The 18,618-nt window shown below is 46.1% G+C and overlaps 1 protein-coding gene across 1 annotated transcript in view; it reads right to left on the bottom strand.

Annotated features, from left to right (window-relative positions):
• Positions 1-6,521, bottom strand: part of CMTM4 (CKLF like MARVEL transmembrane domain containing 4) — a 54,664-nt gene extending 48,143 nt beyond the window's left edge. Inside the window, exon 1 of the mRNA XM_058527964.1 lies at positions 6,194-6,521. Within this exon, the coding sequence (XP_058383947.1) occupies positions 6,194-6,379 (186 nt within the window). The 5' untranslated portion in view covers positions 6,380-6,521. The remainder of the gene's footprint in view (positions 1-6,193) is intronic.
• Positions 6,522-18,618: the final 12,097 nt, after the last annotated feature.

Below are 18,618 nucleotides of genomic sequence, written 5' to 3' on the forward strand. Positions count from 1 at the left end.
TACTAAGATTTTTTTCCTAATTTCCTTTAATGTTGCAATTTTTTTTATTGAGGTATAATTGACATAACATGATATTAGTTTCAGGTGTACAACATAATGATCCGATAATTGTATATATTGTGAATGATCACCACAATAAGTCTAGTTAACATCTGTTACCATATGTAGTTATAAAATTTTTTTCTTGTGATGAGAATTTTTAAGATCTACTCTCTTAGCAACTTTCAAATATGCAATACAGTATTATTAACTATAGTCACCATTCTATAGTACATTACATCCCCATACAATGTTTTAACTAATAAAATGAGGGTAAATTCCTTTCAAACGGAAGAAATTTTGCCATTAGTATCAACAAATAAATTAAACACCTGCTATTGTGCGGAATGCTTGTTTTTTTACGGAAAATGTATGGAAAAAAATTTTAAGCTTCAAATTTCTTCAAGAGGTCTGTATTATCTAAATCATTTTCCCCAAGGGCCTCCAAATTACAAAGTAAAGAAAGTAATAAAAAGTTAAAAACTATGGTCAGTATATTAGTTTTAAGGCTAATCTGTACTAAGGTGGAGCTAATAACAGCTAATGTTTTAGTAATTTTTTAAATAGAAGATATTTGCATGTGGCATACAATTCAAAAAGTCATACAGTGAAAAATGTCTCCTTTCTACCCTGGCCCTCGGCCACCCAGTTCCCCAGTCTGTATCATTGCAGAGATACTCTATAGCACCAAGAGGTTGGTATGACTGTATGTGAGACACTCAGCTAAGGACTTTGTATGGAAGGCTCATCAATGCAGGCAGTACTCTCACCTGCCCCAATTTAGAAGTGAGGAGACCTGCTTGTGGCCGGAAGTGAACAAGCACCTGGCCAAAAGTCTCACGGTGACAAGAGCCGTAAAGTCCATACTCTCAGAACCTGTCCCTATCCTACCCCCAACACATACACACACACCCCTAAACAAAGGTGACTTCACGTTACACTGCTCCCTCTGCCCCGAACACTTTTCACCATCCTTCACCATCCCTTTGCCTGGATAACTTACTTTCCATATAAATTTTAGAATCAGCTTGTCTCTAACTAAAAAAATCTTGCTTGGATTTTGGGATTATGTTCAACCTACAGATCAATTTGTGGACAACTGATATTTTAATAACCGTATTGAGTCTTCCAATCCCTGAACATAGTATGTCCACTTATTTAGGTGGTCTTTGATTTCCTTCTTTGGTGTTTTGTAGTTTTCAGTGTGCAGATCCTGTTGTACATGTTTTGTTAGATATAGACTTATGTATTTCATTCTTTTCAGAGCTATTGTAACTGATATGGGTTTATTTTTTTTAATTTCAGTTTCTGATGATTTATTGCTAGGATATAGAAATACAATTGATTTTTTTGTGTTGATTTTGTATCCTGCAACCTTGCTAACTCACTTATTAGTCCTAGGAGCTTTTTTATAGATTCCCACGAGATTGTCTATGTAGACAATCATGCCATCTGCAAATAGGGACAGCTGTTCTTTCTTTCCAATCCGTATGCCTTTATTTTCCTTGCACTCACCAGCACTTCCAGTAGGATGCTGAATATCAGCGGTGAGAGTAGACGTCATTGCCTTGTTCCCCACCTTAGGAGGAGAGCATCCATTCTTTCACCACCAAGTATGTTAGCTGCAGATTTTCAGTAGATGCCCTTTTTGGGGTTGAGGAAGTTCCCTTCTCTTACTAGTGTGCCGGCAGCATTTATTATGAATGAATGTTAAATTTAGTCAAATATTTTTTCTGCATCCATTGACATAACCATGTGTTTTTTCTTCTTTAAGCTGTTAATATGGTGGATTACATCTATTGATTTTGGAAAACTGAACCAGTCTTTTGTTCCCAGGATAAACAATTGGTTGTGGTGTACTATTCTTTTTACATAATATTGCTGGATTCGATTTCCTAGTATCTAGTTGAGGATTTTTGTGTCTGTGTTCAAGAGGATGATTGATCTGTAATGTTCTTTTCTTGAACTCTCTTTGTCTGGTTTTGTAAAACAGGTGTGTACTATACACTTTTCTGAGGTCATGGATGATAATTTTACGATTTTTAATCGTCATAAGAACTTATGAGGGGTTTTATCTTTGCTTTCCTGCTAGAACTTATTTAATTCCAAGTTCTTGACCAGGAAGACAACTTCCAAAGATAACAACAATCTTCCTAAGGGAAAATGAGACTGTTTTACAAGGAGGCACTTGAAGGTAGACCTGAGAATTCAATGCAGGGAAACCTACTACCTCACCTGCCACTATCTGCATGCCCCGCCCCAGCACTTCCCCAAAGAGCAGACACATGAGGGACTGTGCTGATTGGCTTGAGATGAAAAACTGACAAGGTTTCCAGCGAATACAAGATATATTACCCAACCCTGAATGCAAATACTCACATCTGTCTTTGAGTTACCTAAGAAGGCACCTATCAAACATTAACCCTTTAATTCTTACAATTTCTAAAATGCTGTCATTATCACGCACATTCCACTACTGAGGAAGCTAAGAGATGATGGGGTTAAGAGATTTCAAGGAAATCAGAGGAGCTAAAATTTGAATTTAAAATATCTATTATGCAACCTTGTTATAAGTCCTAATTAAATGCAGTGCAATGTCCCAAGGTCAATCAGGCATGGGAAGGGCTCAAGAAAGTGATCTGAAGCAAAAGAGCTCCCTAGGGTGTCTTTTCAGAACTGAAATGCTGATTCCACTCTTGGCACTTTTGAGAAGGCCCATCGCCTCACTGTAGGAAGTGGGTAGGCCAGTTGGGAGAGGAGCAGGCCACCACACACTAGCTGCACACCTAGGAACAGCACACCGGCCACTGAGAAATCAAAACCCTTGTAAGTCCATCACTCCAGCATGTAAAAGTCACTCAAAAGGTTGCCAGGCTGCCCAAAGACCACAGAAATGTCCTTGGACTCAACGTCTCCTGCTCCGCTACGTGGAACAACTCAAAATGATGTGTTCAGGAGGCTGCAAAGAGCTCAGCCTGACACCAGACTGTCTGGATTCAAATCCCAGCTCCGCCACACACTGGCCATGGAACCTGAGTAAGTCACAACCTCTGTGCCTCAATTTTCTCATCCATAAAATGGGGGTGACAACAGTAGAGGAAGCACTCACTAAGTGATGCCTGACGTTATTATTATGCAGTAAGTCTTGTCCAATCCGGGGCCTGTCCCCTTCTGACCACACCCTCACATCAGGGTACATGTGAGAGTGTGCCCTCCCGTCCTCCATCCCAAGAGCAAAACTGCTTTCAACCAAGTCGATGGAACAAAACAGCAGGCAACAGCAAAAAGCCTACATTAACTATTTCATTACATGATGTCTGGGAGCTAAAAAACACAGCTCTCACAGAATCCACACCATAAGGAAGAAGGTAATTTAACTCACTAGTTTAAACCAACTTTTTTCCCACAAAGAGTACATTTTTATTGTTTGATATAACCACAGGAGACATTCTCCCCAACAAAGAGATATGTATGAGTTTTATTTTCAAAAGATAATCTATGAAAATGCACTGATTAATTTTCATAATATTGCAGATTAGTTTTACTATCAAATCATATGCCATTTAAAACATCAATTTAACTTTTAAATCACTAGGAAGTAAACTATCTTTAATTCAAATATACAACCATATTTTGGGGGTGGCATTTTCACCGAGTTTCTTTAGAGACAGGAAATATTAATTAGCAACACCGATAGCTAATGTTTATTACACACTAAGCGCCTAATAAGCTAGGTGCTACTTTCTACATGTTAGCTCATTCTCTTAATCCTTTGAGGGAGGTATAGGCTCATTTTACAGAAAAACCTCAGCCTTGGGGTGAACTCTTACTGGTTCTGATAGAGAACTGATTGCTAGCACCTGTGTTTTAACACTTAAACCTGAGGTTTTAACACTACAATGATATAAAGGCAAGTCAAACTTTAACGTGCAAATGAATCACCTGGACTCTTTTTAAAATGCAGATTATGAATCAAAAGGCCTGAGGTGAGCCTCTGTGTGTTTCTACCAAGCTCTCAAGCGCTGGCGATGCTGTTCTTCTATGGACCACACTTGGAGTAGCAAGGATCGCCACAGATCACCACTTTTTTTATGAAAAAAGTCAAAATTTTCTCAAAAACCATAAGTTAACCATAACATAAGTTCTACTATAAGAATTATATTATCTAATAATATAAGAATTAGAATTTATATTTTCCATATTTCTTGATGGGATTCTGAGCTTTGTAACATCTTAGAAATATCTTAATGACTTCTTGTGTAGACTCCAATTTCCTGGAGTTTTGTGGGGGTTTGTTCCCCACCCCCGCAAATACTCTGATTTTTATCAAGGCTGAGAAGCCAAGTACACGGAAGACTGTTTCAAGTTGCCATACCCTTCAAGTAGGTCCCTTTCCTTCACTCACCCACGCATTACCTCTTGCCATTTAAATTCTGGAAATCAGACAAATGGCAGAGTTAGGCGAGATTTGTGGGGCTGGGCCCCAAAGTTCTTCCAGATGAAAAGTAAAACTCTACAACAAAACAGCACCCTACCAAAAGGCCATGATAAATACCACTGGCTTCCATTTCTGGCCTTAGGTGACAAAGTGCCAGCAATGAGGTGATAATTAACACTTTATACAAACTACTGGGTTTCAATTCTTTTACCAGATCCTTTGAGTGGCAAATTCTATTTACTTTCAAAAGTCCACAGAGTAAACAAAACAAGGTACTTAATAAGGGCCTATATTCCACCTGGGTCCAAGTTCACGCCCTGCTCTTTTTTATTTCTGATTATCTGTGCTGTCTGAAAACACTGGCTAGCTGCCTCTTTTAAAAAGCAGTCATCTGCCTCTCCCCACTCCTCCATTCTCTTTGCTAACAGGATTACTTAACTACAGAACCAATGTATCTCTGAGAACATTCCAGTTTACCAGATAAGGTCAGTTTAAAATTCTAGAGAGGGATAACCTGTTCCATTTGTCTTTCTTTAGATCCCTTCAAAAATACCCTTTGGCAATCAGCAGAACAAGCCTTTCACCCAAGAGAGAGATAAACGAGTCTATGATTCTGCAGTTTACCAACACTGAGACCTTTATTTAAAGAGTGTCCACATATTATATTATTCCCAAGGAATGTTTATCTATGTACTCACTTAAGCACAAGAAGCCGAACACTTGGAAGAAACAGAATGCACATACACTGTAGCTCGATGCAAATGGCTTCTCTGGCTGAGAAGTCTACAAAGTTTTGCTGCCCGGCCTCAGAGGAAGGCCTACCTGTGACAGGGAATATCCGGACTGAACTGGAGCATGCCCTGTCCACAACAGAGCTAAGCAACTGCCCAGAGCAGCCTGTCACAAAACCACAAAAGAGGGGCAGAGCTGACAGGCCCCTGTCCTGAACACCCTGGAAACTAAAAATAAGAATTCTGAGAAATGAGCTCTACTATAGACAAGTCCAACAAAAAGTTCCCTGTTTCTGTTACCTCCAAAACTGGCTGCCCTCCCAGAGTGATTTAACTCTGGGTACCAACTGGGCGATGCCAGCACCGTGCTGGAGCGGAGGATTCAGGGATGCTGGTTCTGTCTTCTAGGTTACTTAAGAGGAATCAAACCTCTCCAGTGTAAACTGGAGACTTTTGTGGCCAGATCTGAGCTCCCCCACTGCACCTAGGCTACATGCCGCCATGCAACATTTATTGAGCGCCTACCATATGCCAGCACTCTGCTAGGCGCCAGGGAGGAAACCAAGCCACAGTCCCGGGTGGTGGAAGCAGAGGCAGACAAGGACCGTCAGGAGGAGTGGAGGTTGTGGGGGCTCGAAAACCTGCCACAAAGTGTCATGACCAGAAGTACCCTGGGGACAGCATCACCCCCGCACTGGGCTCCGCGGACCACCAAGCCCAATAATGAAACAGGCTCGCGACAGCGAAGGCGGGAGTGGACAGCTAGGCCCCGGGGCAGGTGTTCCGGTGGGAGGTGCACACCTGAGACGGCAGGGCTGGAGAGGGCAGGGTCCCCTGGGCAGGCGGGAGGGCGGCCCGGGTACCCGCGAGGGAGAGGGGGTGCGCGGCGGAGGCCGGCCAGGCCTGCGCCCCCGAAGCGGGAGTGGGGAGGGAAGGCGCGCGGCTAGGCCGCCCGCCGGCACCTGGGGCCCCGCCCAGCACCTACCACTTGGGCGACCTTGAGGCAGCCGAGCGCGCCACGCAGGTAGTCGGGGTCGCAGCGCAGGCCGGCCAGCCCGCGGCGCTGGCTCACCGGCTCGGTGGTGGGCTGGTACGGGCTGCTGGCGCCCGAGATCATGGAGGTGCTCGAGGCCTCGCCCTCGAAGCCGTCCAGCTCCTCGCCGCCCCGCATGCTGCCGCCCGGCCCCGGCCGCCTCGCGCGGCCGGCCCCCGGCGCCCGGAGCTGGCGGGCTCAGCGGGGCCGCCGCATCGCCGCCGCCGCCGCCGCCCGACTGCCCGCCGCGGCCCGCCCCGCCGCCGCCGCCCCCTCTGCGCCCGCCGCCAGGCTGCGGCCGCGGCTCGGTCCGCTCGGGCTCGGCTCCCGCCGCCTCGCCAGCGGAAAGGGAGGGAGGCGGGAGCGGGCGGAGAGGGAAGGAGGCGGGAGCCGGCGCGGCGGGCCGGGAGGGGGCGGAGCGAGAGCCCGCCCGCCGGCCGCTCGGCGGCGCTCCGCGGCTCGGCCGAGGCGGAGGTGGCGGCCGCGCCGAGGGGCCTCGGCAGGGCGGGGCGGGGCGCCGTCTCCTCTCGCCCCGCCCTCACCTGCCCGCGCGCGGGGTTCGGGGCCGCGGGCTCTGAGCGTGGCGATCCGGGCGAGCGAGGGTGGGGGTCCGAGAAAGGGGGTCGTGGGGACCGGGAGGAATGGGGGCTGAGGGAAGAGTCGAGGTGGACCTAGGGGACCTGGAGTTGCTTTCCTGGGGCGCTGCCTCAGTTTCTCCTCTGGGGGAGGTGGGGTCCTCTGCAGATAGGATGGGGGACATCCCCCTGAAGACCTAGATGTGCTGTGTGACCCTCGTGCTGGGAACAGTGCGTGGCTCAGAGTGGGCCTGACTCGGACTGTTTGACTGACAAGAGGGAACTAAGTGTCTGGGTTCCCACACTGGGCGCCTTGCAACAAACCAGATCTGAGGCCAGGGGCCGAGCCGGGCAGAGGTGAAGAGTCACGGTGAGTGAGGTCGCTTAGTATTGGGTCTGCAGGGCAGACACAGTAAATATTTGTGAATAACTCCCAGTGTAAGTTCTGGATCCACCGGCCTCACCCTGGAAGGGGCGATGGCACGCAGTAGACCCTGGTGACTAACGTTAGTTTCCTCTCGGCTGAAAAGGTTTTGCTCTAAGCATCAAGTCAGGTTAAACACAGATTTTGCGCTGAAGGGCATTAATTAGGGACCAATTTGCAATTCAAGTATGAAGGCTAATTTTAAGCTTAAGTAAAACACTAACTTTCTAAGAATTGGCACTTTGATATTGAACACTTCCACACCACAAATACCGAGAGCTTCCCATGCTCTGGGCACCTGAAGAAGGTATTATTGTTCCCATTTTACAGAAGAGGGTACTAAGGCTCCAGGGTGGAGGTAGCTTGTCCAAGGCCACACAATTAGCTGGTGAACAGAGCCCAGGTTCCAACTTTTTCACTACACAATGTTGTCTAATATATAATTCAGATGGGCTTTTGAACTCCAAGCTGAGAAGCAGTAAATACCATAACTAAGGAGATTTCAATTTAAAGGGCTCTCACCTTTTGGTTACCAAAAATAGGAAAGGTAATGACTCTAATTAATACTTTGTTCAACCAACAAATATTTATTGGGCACTTACTATGTGCTAAGCAATATGCTAGGAACTGGAGATAGAGTGCCAGTTAAAGGTGACAAGTTGAATGGCTGGATGTAGTCTCTGGCCTCTGCTCTCTCCTCAAATCCCAGTGAGATGACAGTTACAGGGATTTATTCTTTTAAGGGCATAAAACCACTGAGACAAAGAATGGGAAAGGAGACAACGGCAACAAAATGTTGGAAGCAGAAAAGCAAATGGGCAAGTGGCTACTGACTTAGCAGATTCAAGAAAGCTGAACTCGAAGCTGACACAGACAGGGAAAGGCTGAAATGCAAGCTAGGTCATATCACAGAACAAAGGCTCCGGAATGGCAGCAGCAAGCCAACCAGAAGTGGGGGTGGAGGCAAGAATGAAAAAACAAGAAAATCACTTGAAAGTCTTTTTAAGAAGCAATTGGATCCCTGGATCCCCTCTCATGTCCATCACCCGAGACTGGAGTTGTAGTCGCTGGAGCAGGTAAAACAGAGGGTCTCTTAGCTAGGGATCACTAGGCACAGTTGAGGGCAGGGGAAATACTGAATATGATATATATATATTTATATGTATGTGTATTGCCTTGGATATTAAATAATATGAAAGCAAAAAAATTTAAAAATTCAATAGAAGAGTTAAAGAAAAGAAAATCTCACAGGAAATAGAGCTAAAAAAAAAAAGATGCAAAATGATAGAAAAGATAAGAAAATTAGAGGACTAGTCCAGGAGAATAATAGACTAATAGGACTTCCATAAAGTTAGAACAGAGAAAATGGAGGGAAAAAAACATAAAATAATACTGCAAAAACATTCTCCAGAACCAAAGGACATGAGTTTTGGATTTAAAGGACCCACCATTGCCCAGTACAGTGAATGAACATGGACCAGTCCCCAGGCACATCAGACCACTGGGGCCAAGAGTAGATCCTCAAAGTTAACAGAGCAGGTTTCATTATAAAGGATTAAGAATCTGAAAGGCATCAGACTTTTTATTTTTTTATTTTTTGTGAGGAAGATCGGCCCTGAGCTAACATCTGCCAATCCTCTTTTTTGCTGAGGAAGATTGGCCCTGGGCTAACATCCATGCCCATCTTCCTCCACTTTATATGGGACGCTGCCACAGCATAGCTTGACAAGTGGTGCGTCAGTGCGCGCCCGGGATCCGAACCAGCGAACCCCGGGCCGCCACAGCAGAGCACGCGCACTTAACTGCTTGCACCACCAGGCCGGCCGTGCACTTAACCACTTGTGCCACCAGGCTGGCCCCTGAAAGCCATCAGACTTTTCCACAGCAACTGTGGGAGTTTCAAGGGAATAGAGCAAACCCTTCCACATCTTGAGGAAAAATGATCCCCACCTAGCAGTCAGGCTCCCGCTGGAGTATCGGTCAGTTATAAGGGTTGATGAAAGACTCAGACACGCAGATTCCCTCTGTCTCTTTCTCAGGAGGCTGCTGGAGGAGGACACCACCAGAACAAGGATTTATATCAAAAGCAGAGGACACTGGATCCAGAAAAGGGTGGATGCAGCCTGGAGAGAGGTGATAAGGGTCCCTACGGTGAAGGGGGCAGAGGCCCCTGTGCAGCAGGGCTGGGAGTCAACAAGCCCAGATTGGAGCAGCCAGAAGCTTCCAGAGACTTCTTCAAGATGAAATTAAGGCCGGCACCGTGGCTTAGCGGTTAAGTGCTCGCACTCTGGTGCTGGCGGCCTCGGTTCAGATCCCGGGCACGCACCAACACACTACTTCTCTGGCTATGCCGAGGCCACGTCCCACATACAGCAACTAGAAGGATGTGCAACTATGACATACAACTATCCACTGGGGCTGTGGGGGGAAAATAAATAAGTAAATAAAATCTTCGGTGGTGAACATGATGTAATCTGTGCAGAAATAGAAGTATAATGATGTACACCTGAAATTTTTACAATGTCATAAACCAATGTTACTGCAATAAACAAAAAATTAAAAAAAAAAAAGATGAAATTAAGAATGTGTTTGAATACACAGAAAAGAAAGATTCATAGTTTTGGGAAAGTTTTGAGATAAACTAGTGATAAATGCATAGAAAACTAAGCAAATAGTTATAGATATTTATTGACTGCTGGGAAAACAAAATGATGTATAGAAAAGGAGAGGATTAGTGCCTTTTAAGAGTTAAGAGTCATGAGAGGGCCGGCCCCGTGGCTTAGCAGTTAAGTGCGTGCGCTCCGCTGCTGGCGGCCCGGGGTTCAGATCCCGGTGGCGCACCAACACACCACTTCTCCCGCCATGCTGAGGCCGCGTCCCACATACAGCAACTAGAAGGATGTGCAGCTATGACATACAACTATCTACTGGGGCTTTGGGGGAAAAAATAAATAAATAAAATTATAAAAAAAAAAAATAAGAGTCACAAGAGAGCTTGCTTCCTCTCTCTTTCCGCCATATGAGGATACAATGAGAAGTCGCCAGTCTGCAACCCAGAAGAGGGCTCTTACCAGAACTCAACCATGCTGTCACCCTGATCCTGGACTTCCAGCCTCCAGAAATATCTCTCCTGGAACAGTCACAACTTCCAAGCCATTCCACTGTTACCTGGGACATGTAGTACACGCACAATAAATGGCGGGTCAATTAATGCCACGGCTGAGTGTGCAAATGGATATCAGTCTGGCTTGGCCACAACTTAGACAACTCTGGAAGCCACGTGATGAAGAACTGCCATTGGCCAGCCTGAAATGGGGGCAAACCCACCTGGAATTCCCAAGTTGGACCCCAGATGAGCAAGACAGTCATTTAATCAATAAAAAAAAAAAAGAAAAGGAGAGGTATGGAAAAATCACATAGCTCAGCTGTGAATGTTTGCATAATTATAAACAATGTATGCTGATCTAACTGAAAGTACCTTATCATATTAGGAGGAAAGGATAAGGGGACGGGATGTGTGCCTGTGTGATAGGGAGAAGGGAAGGGTGTACAAGAGACCCAAATACCCATCATCCATCGTGGGAGAACAGTAGATGCTTAAAACTGAAAAATCAACAGGTAGCAGTATATACATGTTAATTAGAAATATAAAGGTTGGGGCCGGCCCAGTGGCGTAGCAGTTAAAATTCACGCACTCTGCTTCGGTGGCCCAGGGTTCAGATCCTGGGCATGCACCTATGCACCACTTACCAAGCCGTGCTGTGGCAGGTGTCCCACATATAAAGTAGAGGAAGATGGGCACGGATGTGAACTGAGAGCTAATCTTCCTCACACACACACACACACAAAAATATATATATATAAAGGTAAGTACAAAAATAATCAGTTAAAAGTTAAAAAGTGTTGCCTCTGGGGAGCAGGAAATGTTAATGGGAGTTAGAGGCCTTGTATAACTATTTGATTCTCTCAACTATGTGCTCACATAACTTTAATAAAAGCTAAATTAAAAACTATTTTTAAAAAAAGGAACTTGAGAGTCGGTGGAAAACACAGCAGATATAGTCCCTGCCAGCATGGACGTGGAGAGCAAGTATCAAAACCAATAAATACAACAGAACATGTGCTGAGTATTGTTCATGGCAGTATGGGAATTTCTAGCAAGGATTTAATTGAGTGTGTGGGTGAGGATTTCAACTGAGATCTGAAATATGAACAGCAGTTAGCTAGCCAAAGAGACGGTAAGGGTTGGTGGAAAAGTATTCCAGGCAGAGGGAATGACATGTGCAAAGGCCCAGAGACAAGCAAAAGCAAAGCACAGGAAGAAGCTCAAGCACAGAATTCAAGGGGAGGAGGACTGGCAGACAAGACTTGAGGCTGAAAGGTAGCCTTGGGCCAGTCCCTGCAGGGCTTCGTGGGCCATGTGAGGGGGTGGGCTCTGCAAGGAAGAGTGTTAAGCAGGAGAGTGGCCCAGTGAGGCCTGCCTTTTAGAATGCTTTCTCTGGCTTCATCGAGGGAGATAAATTGAACGGAAGCAAGACTGGAGGCTCCCCTCCAGTACTTAACTGTTCCCTGTTCCTGGACACTAGCCTACATTTATTTTTAGTTCCAGGGACAGACTCAAAATTTTTACTTTTGGATTTTAACAGAAGTTCACAGACTTCCAAAGGGTGTTGTTGGGAATCCCACATAGCAATAGTAGACAAAACTTGGTATTATGGTGCCTTCCTCAGTGTTAAATTATTATTATTATTTTTTATTTTTTAATTTTTTTTAATTTTTTTGTTTATTGCAGTAACATTGGTTTATAACATTGTAAAAATTTCAGGTGTACATCATTGTACTTCTATTTCTGCATGGACTACATCATGTTCACCACCAAAATACTAATTACAACCCATCACCACACACATGTACCGAATTATCCCTTTCACCCTCCTCCCTCCCCCCTTCCCCTCTGGTAACCACCAATCCAATCTCTGTCCCTATGTGTTTGTTTATTGTTGTTATTATCTACTACTTAATGAAGGAAATCATATGGTATTTGACCTTCTCCCTCTGACTTATTTCACTTTGCATTATACCCTCAATGTCCATCCATGTTGTCACCTCAGTGTTAAATTATAATACATCTTGAGTCCGTAGCTATAGCTGTGCCTCCAAGTGGCTACGAGTGCTGAAGTCAAAAGGAGGATGATAAATGATAGAGAAGCGGGCAGCCTTGGGACAGGTCCCTGGGTTTCAGGGTCTGGTCCACATATCCAGGGCTGACTCAAGGCAACTAGACTCAGAAGAAACTGATGAATAAACCAGATGCTACTTTATTAATTGCTGCCAAAGGATAGACTCTGCCAGCAACCAGAATGCTGATTCTTTTTTTTTTTAATTTTATTTATTTATTTATTTATTTTCCCCCAAAGCCCCACTAGATAGTTGTATGTCATAGCTGCACATCCTTCTAGTTGCTGTATGTGGGACGGGGCCTCAGCATGGCCAGAGAAGCAGTGTGTCGGTGCGCGCCTGCGATCCGAACCCGGGCCGCCAGCAGCAGAGCGCGCGCACTTAACCGCTAAGCCACGGGGCCAGCCCAGAATGCTGATTCTTATCTCAGTCTCTGAACTCATCCTGAAATTGCTGCTCAGAGTAGATCATCCTTAGATATGGGCTATTCCCCACAATATTCCGGTTCACCTGGATCAGGCCTGGCCTCTTCCCAAGTCCCTCAGCCTCTCATTTAGCCCTGGGCTTGGCTGCCTCCAAGGGCAACCACTTCTAAGTCTGGGGGACTCCTCACTCTAGTCCCCCTCCAAAAGCACACTAATTCCATGGACTCATGGAGAGTCCTAACTTCAAAGGCATTGGTCTTACAAAGACTTTAGATTCTAGATTCCCTGAAGGGCTGGGAGCAAAACACCTTCCCAAACAGTGGTTCCTGTGTGTTCTGTCCCTGGAGGGTTCCTGTCCTTGGAAGCCTGTCCCTGAACGCCTGGTAATGGTGAGGGGAGAGGGGATTCGCACTTCACCTCGTTTCTTACTAAGGCCTCTCCCCAGTGCATCCCTGTGAGTGTTGGGGGTGGGGGTTGCTTTTCCTGTAACTTCAATTAAGCAATAGATCTAATCTACTACTTTTAATAAGCTTAGTAATTAGCAGGAGCCCTAGAGACTTCTGCCTCAAAGAGAAAAATACAGACAGTGGTGGTGAAGTAGAACATTTCAAGCATAAAGTCTATAGTGGAAAGACATTAAGTTTAACATTAACAATTATCAATATTCAGCATGAACCAAACACCCAAGAAAATCATATATTTAATGTCACAAGACTAACAACTTTGTTTCAAATGATTCTCTCTACTTTTTAAAAGACCTTTCAAAGAGAAGTACCCGTATAAATTCCTTATGTCTAAAGGATTAGACTCAAAGATGTAAAAATAAACAGACAACCCATCTTTGTGTCTGAAAGAAGATGGCCCTGTCCTCCGTGGGGGAACTGACTGGACTCCTCCAGCAGTGTTCCCGCGTGCCTGGAGGGAGGGGCCGGGCCTGGGCGAATTCCAGGCGGGAGCGGTTCAGGGGTTAGAGTTAACTGCCGCTTCTGAAAGAACTTGTCCCTTCAGCCGGAGAAATTCTCTCCAAGTCTTCTCTAAAAATAGTGCTCGCTGGGATTTTCCAGTTCCACATTCCTTCGGTTCCTGTGACCGAGGACGACCCGAGCCAATCCATCTGCACCCCTTACCAGAGCCTCCAGTGGAATCCCACCCTCCATGGGACTCCAGTTGGCAATTCCTGCTGCCTCCAAACCCTGCTGGCACTTGATGATTCAGGGGAAGATTCGCCTGCTCAGTAGCTGCCTCGCTTCTCCCTGGTTGATCCTCCACTGTATCCTCCCATGGCAAAGGAAGGAGAATGGTTTTCTGGGGATGAAGATGGAATGAATGCCTACAAAGAAATGTGGGCACTGCCTTCACTTACCTCCAGTACCCGTGGCCATGCGGGCTGGGTGCTGGCTAAACTAGCCTGTGACCTCAGGGAGCCGCTGAGGTGGCCAGGAGGCAACATACATAAACCAAACATTTGCTGATGGGCCACCCCCATGTGCCTGGCACTGGGCCACATGCTGCGGCCTCAAGGCTCTCACAAAAGAACTGTGGAGGTAGTAATTGTGGAACCATAGTGGACATGCTTCCTTCTGTCTGCCTAGCATCCAACCCCCTGCTTCTAATAACAGTACCCACACCTTGTTTGGGGGCTGCTCCTCTTCTGCTCAACACCCACCTCCCATCTCCCAGGTGATGCCCACCAAGGAAGAGTGGGCACCTGACCCAAGAATGACCTATCTTGGTTCCCTTCCACCCTAGATTGGCTCAGGGTGGGTATGGGACCTGAGTTGAGCCAATGAGAATCCCACCCTGGGATTTTTCTCTTTAGAATGCAGGGGTTCGCAAACACCAATGTGCATAGGAATCACTCAAGGGGTAGATTCCCAGGACCTCCTCCAAGAGTCTGATGCTTAGGCTGAAGGTGGGGGACAGGAATCTGCTGCTAGAAGTATCTACAGGACTACAAGGCCAGTACAATTTCCTGGGGCAGGAGAGGGCAGGGAGAGCCTCAAGGAGCTAACTCGAGTCTTGAAGGCTAAGTAGGAGTTCACTCAGCAGCATGTGATTCTGCCACATGATCTAGGCTTTGGCCCCTCGAGTTCAGTGTACTAGCTCAGGGTACTGGCTTCATCTCCTGTCCTATGACTCCAGACCTTTCTCCTGAACTCCAGCCACTTAGCTCCAACTTCCCACTAGACATTACCCTTGGGTGTCCTGAATTCCATGAGGCCAAAACATAATTCATAATCTCACCTGCTGCCCTCCCTGCAATAAAAACACCTATTCCTTCATGAGGCCAATAGGGGGAGGAGGAGGAAGAGGCACTTGTATAGTGCATTCCATGTGCTAGACCCTGCTCTACTTGGTTTTCATATATTAACTCATTTAATCCTCAAAACAGCCCAATGAGGAAGGCTAACTCCTAGATATCTTGTAGGGCTCAAGGCTAGATGTCAACTCATCCAGGAACACCCTCCTGAGTCCCCAGGCTGGGTCAGGTGCTCCGGCCCTGGCTTCCACAGCCCTTTGCATCAAAGTATTTATTACACTGTGTTATGACTCACTGTTTACCCATCCTTCTGCAGCCCTCCCAGACCATGAGCTCCGAGAAAGCAAAGGCTTCATTTATCTCTGTGTGTCCTCTGGTCCTGGCTCAGGGCCAGATGTGGGGCAGGCATGCAAGGAACCATTTGTGGACACAGGACTGTATTCACCGGCTGTGTAACCTCACACAAGACATTAACCTCTGTGGGCCTCAGTTTCCTCATCTGTAAATTATAAAGGGTTTAGAATTGTGTCTGAGACAAAGTAGACACTCAGCAAATGTTTACTCATTATTGTTGTCATTATTCTGAACAAGCAAGGCAGGGCAAGGCATTCTGGAAAGGGCCAGCCTAAGCAAAGGCCCTGATGGGGTTCAGAAACAGGTGAGCAGTCTGGGTTCTTGTTCAGACAGGGAGGGTTAAAAGGTATGTGAAGGGCAGGAGCAGGGACAGATGGGCAGGGTAGGCCAGAACAGATCCTGAAGGCTCCTGCACTCAAGGGAGCCATCAGAGCTGCACTTTGCTCTTGAAGCAGGGGACTGACATGATCAGATCTGGGTGAAAACAAAAAGGACAGATGAATAATTCAGTCTTATCTCCTCTCTATCAAATGGGTGGTAGAGACACTGTTACCTTGAATAACGTACAGAGCCCTTTTGAAAGAAAAAAGGTCTCAGAGCCCCCAAGAGTATATCTGTGGATGCCCAGGGGTTCCCAGACCCATTCAAGGAAACCCTAGGGCAGCCAGAAATGCCCCAAGAGTTCAGGGAGCCTTCTGCTTGGAGAGGCGGCTGGAGGCCCCGAGATCCGTGGGCACCCAAGCTAAGCCTCAAAGGAGGGACAGGCCTTAGGTAAGTGATCAGAGTGGGCAGGAAAGCATGATGGTAGGACATGCCAAGGGCAGAGTCTGGGAGGCCAGAAGATTACGGGAGGGGGAATGAAATAGTGGCTGAGGAACACACTTATTAAAGAAGTCATGGGGGTGGAGAGGTTTTAGGAGCTATTGTGAAAGGCCTGAATGTCACCCCACTTTTGGTCATCAGCCTATATACATGGGCAGACTTGAAGGCTGTTTGTTTTAATTGAATGTATTTATTTGGAAACAATCTCAAATTTTTTTTAAAACATTGAAAGTACAATACAAACAACTTTTTTCCCCTGAATTATTTGAGAGTAAGTTGCCAACCCAATACGCCATTACGCCCAAATATTTCAGTAGCGTGAACATCCTAAAACAAGGACATTTTCCTCTTTACCAGAATACAACCATCAAAACCAGGAAATTATTGATACATTACTACCATCTAACCCTCGGATGCCATTCAAGTTTTGCCAAATGTCCCTATGTCTTTGCAGCAAAATGATCCCATTAAGAATCATGCATTGCCTTTCACTGTCATGTCTCTTTAGTCTCCTTAAGGCTGGAACAGTTCCTCAGACTCGCCTTGATCTTCATGACCTGCACAGTTTTGAAGATTACAGCCAATTATATTGCAGAACGTCCCTCAATTTGGTTTTGTCTGATGGTTCCTCACGATTAGATTCAGGTTATACATTTTTGGGCGAAATACCCTAGAAGTGATGTGTTCTTCTCAGTACAGCCTATCGGGAAGCACAAGATTTTTATCTGTCCTATTACTAATGATCACGTTGATCAGTTGATTAGGCTTGTGTCTACCAGGCTTCTCCACTGTTACAAAGTTTTTTCTTCTTGTAATAAACAAACCTGGGACAATCTGAGCATCCAAATAAATATTGATTGTAATGGATTATTACCCAGTGAATAAAGCATAGAAACTGAAATTTTGATGAGGAATGGAATGCTGTTTCTCATTAAACTTTCAATTTATTGATTTATATCCATATAGACTCATGACTTTCTGTTTTACTCAATGGGTTATAATAATCCATTCCAATCACTACTTTTTTTTTAAATAATTTTATTTATTTATTTTTCCCCCCAAAGCCCCAGTAGATAGTTGTACATCATAGCTGCACATCCTTCTAGTTGCTGTACGTGGGACACGACCTCAGCATGGCTGGAGAAGCGGTGCGTTGGTGCACGCCCGGGATCCGAACCTGGGCCGCCAGCAGCGGAACGCATGCACTTAACCGCTAAGCCACGGGGCCGGCCCCCAATCATTACTTTTTTGACACTCAAATTGTCCCTGATTTGGCCAGTGGGCTCCTGTGTTTTTTTTTCCACGGTTCTTTGAGCCCTATCTTACTTTCTGGCACAGATGTTCCAAGCTCACTTACACTTTCCCTGCTCCAGCCCTGGAATCAGCCATTTCTCCAGGGGCCCTAATTTATTTTATTGGAGAATGGTATTTAGAAACTGAGATCTAGACAGGAGGTGTGTTCGCTCATTGGGCTGTTGCTGCTCCCAGGCCCTCTCAGCGCAAACAGCTAGGGAATATATGTATGTATATAAACACACACATACACATGCACATATTTACATGTATATTTTTTATATCTATGTGTATATGTAATGAAAACCATGAGTTCACACTGATACCTCCAACTTCAATCCAAGAGTCTAGTTTTCTCTTTCCATTATGTGTAACTCCCTTCTCTTACATTGAGAAACCCAGCTGTTCTCTCTCATACGTTAACTTACTTCATGAATGCCCCTGTGAGTAAGCAGCTCTCTCCCATCCCCACCATCACCCCCATCCTTGCACAAATGCCCTCCTACTACATGACCCCATGTTGGGCCACCCCTCTCATGTGGAGGCTTGCTTCACTCCACTCCAGTTCTGAAAACCCATGTGGATGCCCTCCTCATCCCCCCTGGGCTGATACCCTGAGTCAAGCCAGCTCCCCATGGGTACGCCCTCCTCAACCACCCTGGGCTGATACCGAGCCAAGCCAGCTGCCCAGGGGTATGCCCTCCTCACCACACTTGGGCTCTGACACCCCGTTTCCCTCCTTGTTGCCTGCTCCCCCCACCCCGTGCAGGAAGATGCTCTCTTCACCCTGCTCAGGCTAGCACTCCATGCAAGGTCATGTCCCCATCCCCACCCAGAGGGACATACTCTTTACCCTGCTCAGGTTCCAAAAACAGGCTCTGGGTCACCACAGCTCCGTACCCCAGCCCCAGACGCCTACCATGTTCTACCAAATCAGTGGGGAAGAGAAAAGCATCACAAAGATTTTGGTTTTGTGAGCAGAGAAGCTGACTGTGGTATTAGAGACATCAGTTGGCTTATCTGTTGCTCCCAGACTATTAGCCCTG

Source organism: Diceros bicornis, chromosome 32 (genome assembly GCF_020826845.1).
Source record: "Diceros bicornis minor isolate mBicDic1 chromosome 32, mDicBic1.mat.cur, whole genome shotgun sequence".
Taxonomy (NCBI): Eukaryota; Metazoa; Chordata; class Mammalia; order Perissodactyla; family Rhinocerotidae; genus Diceros; species Diceros bicornis.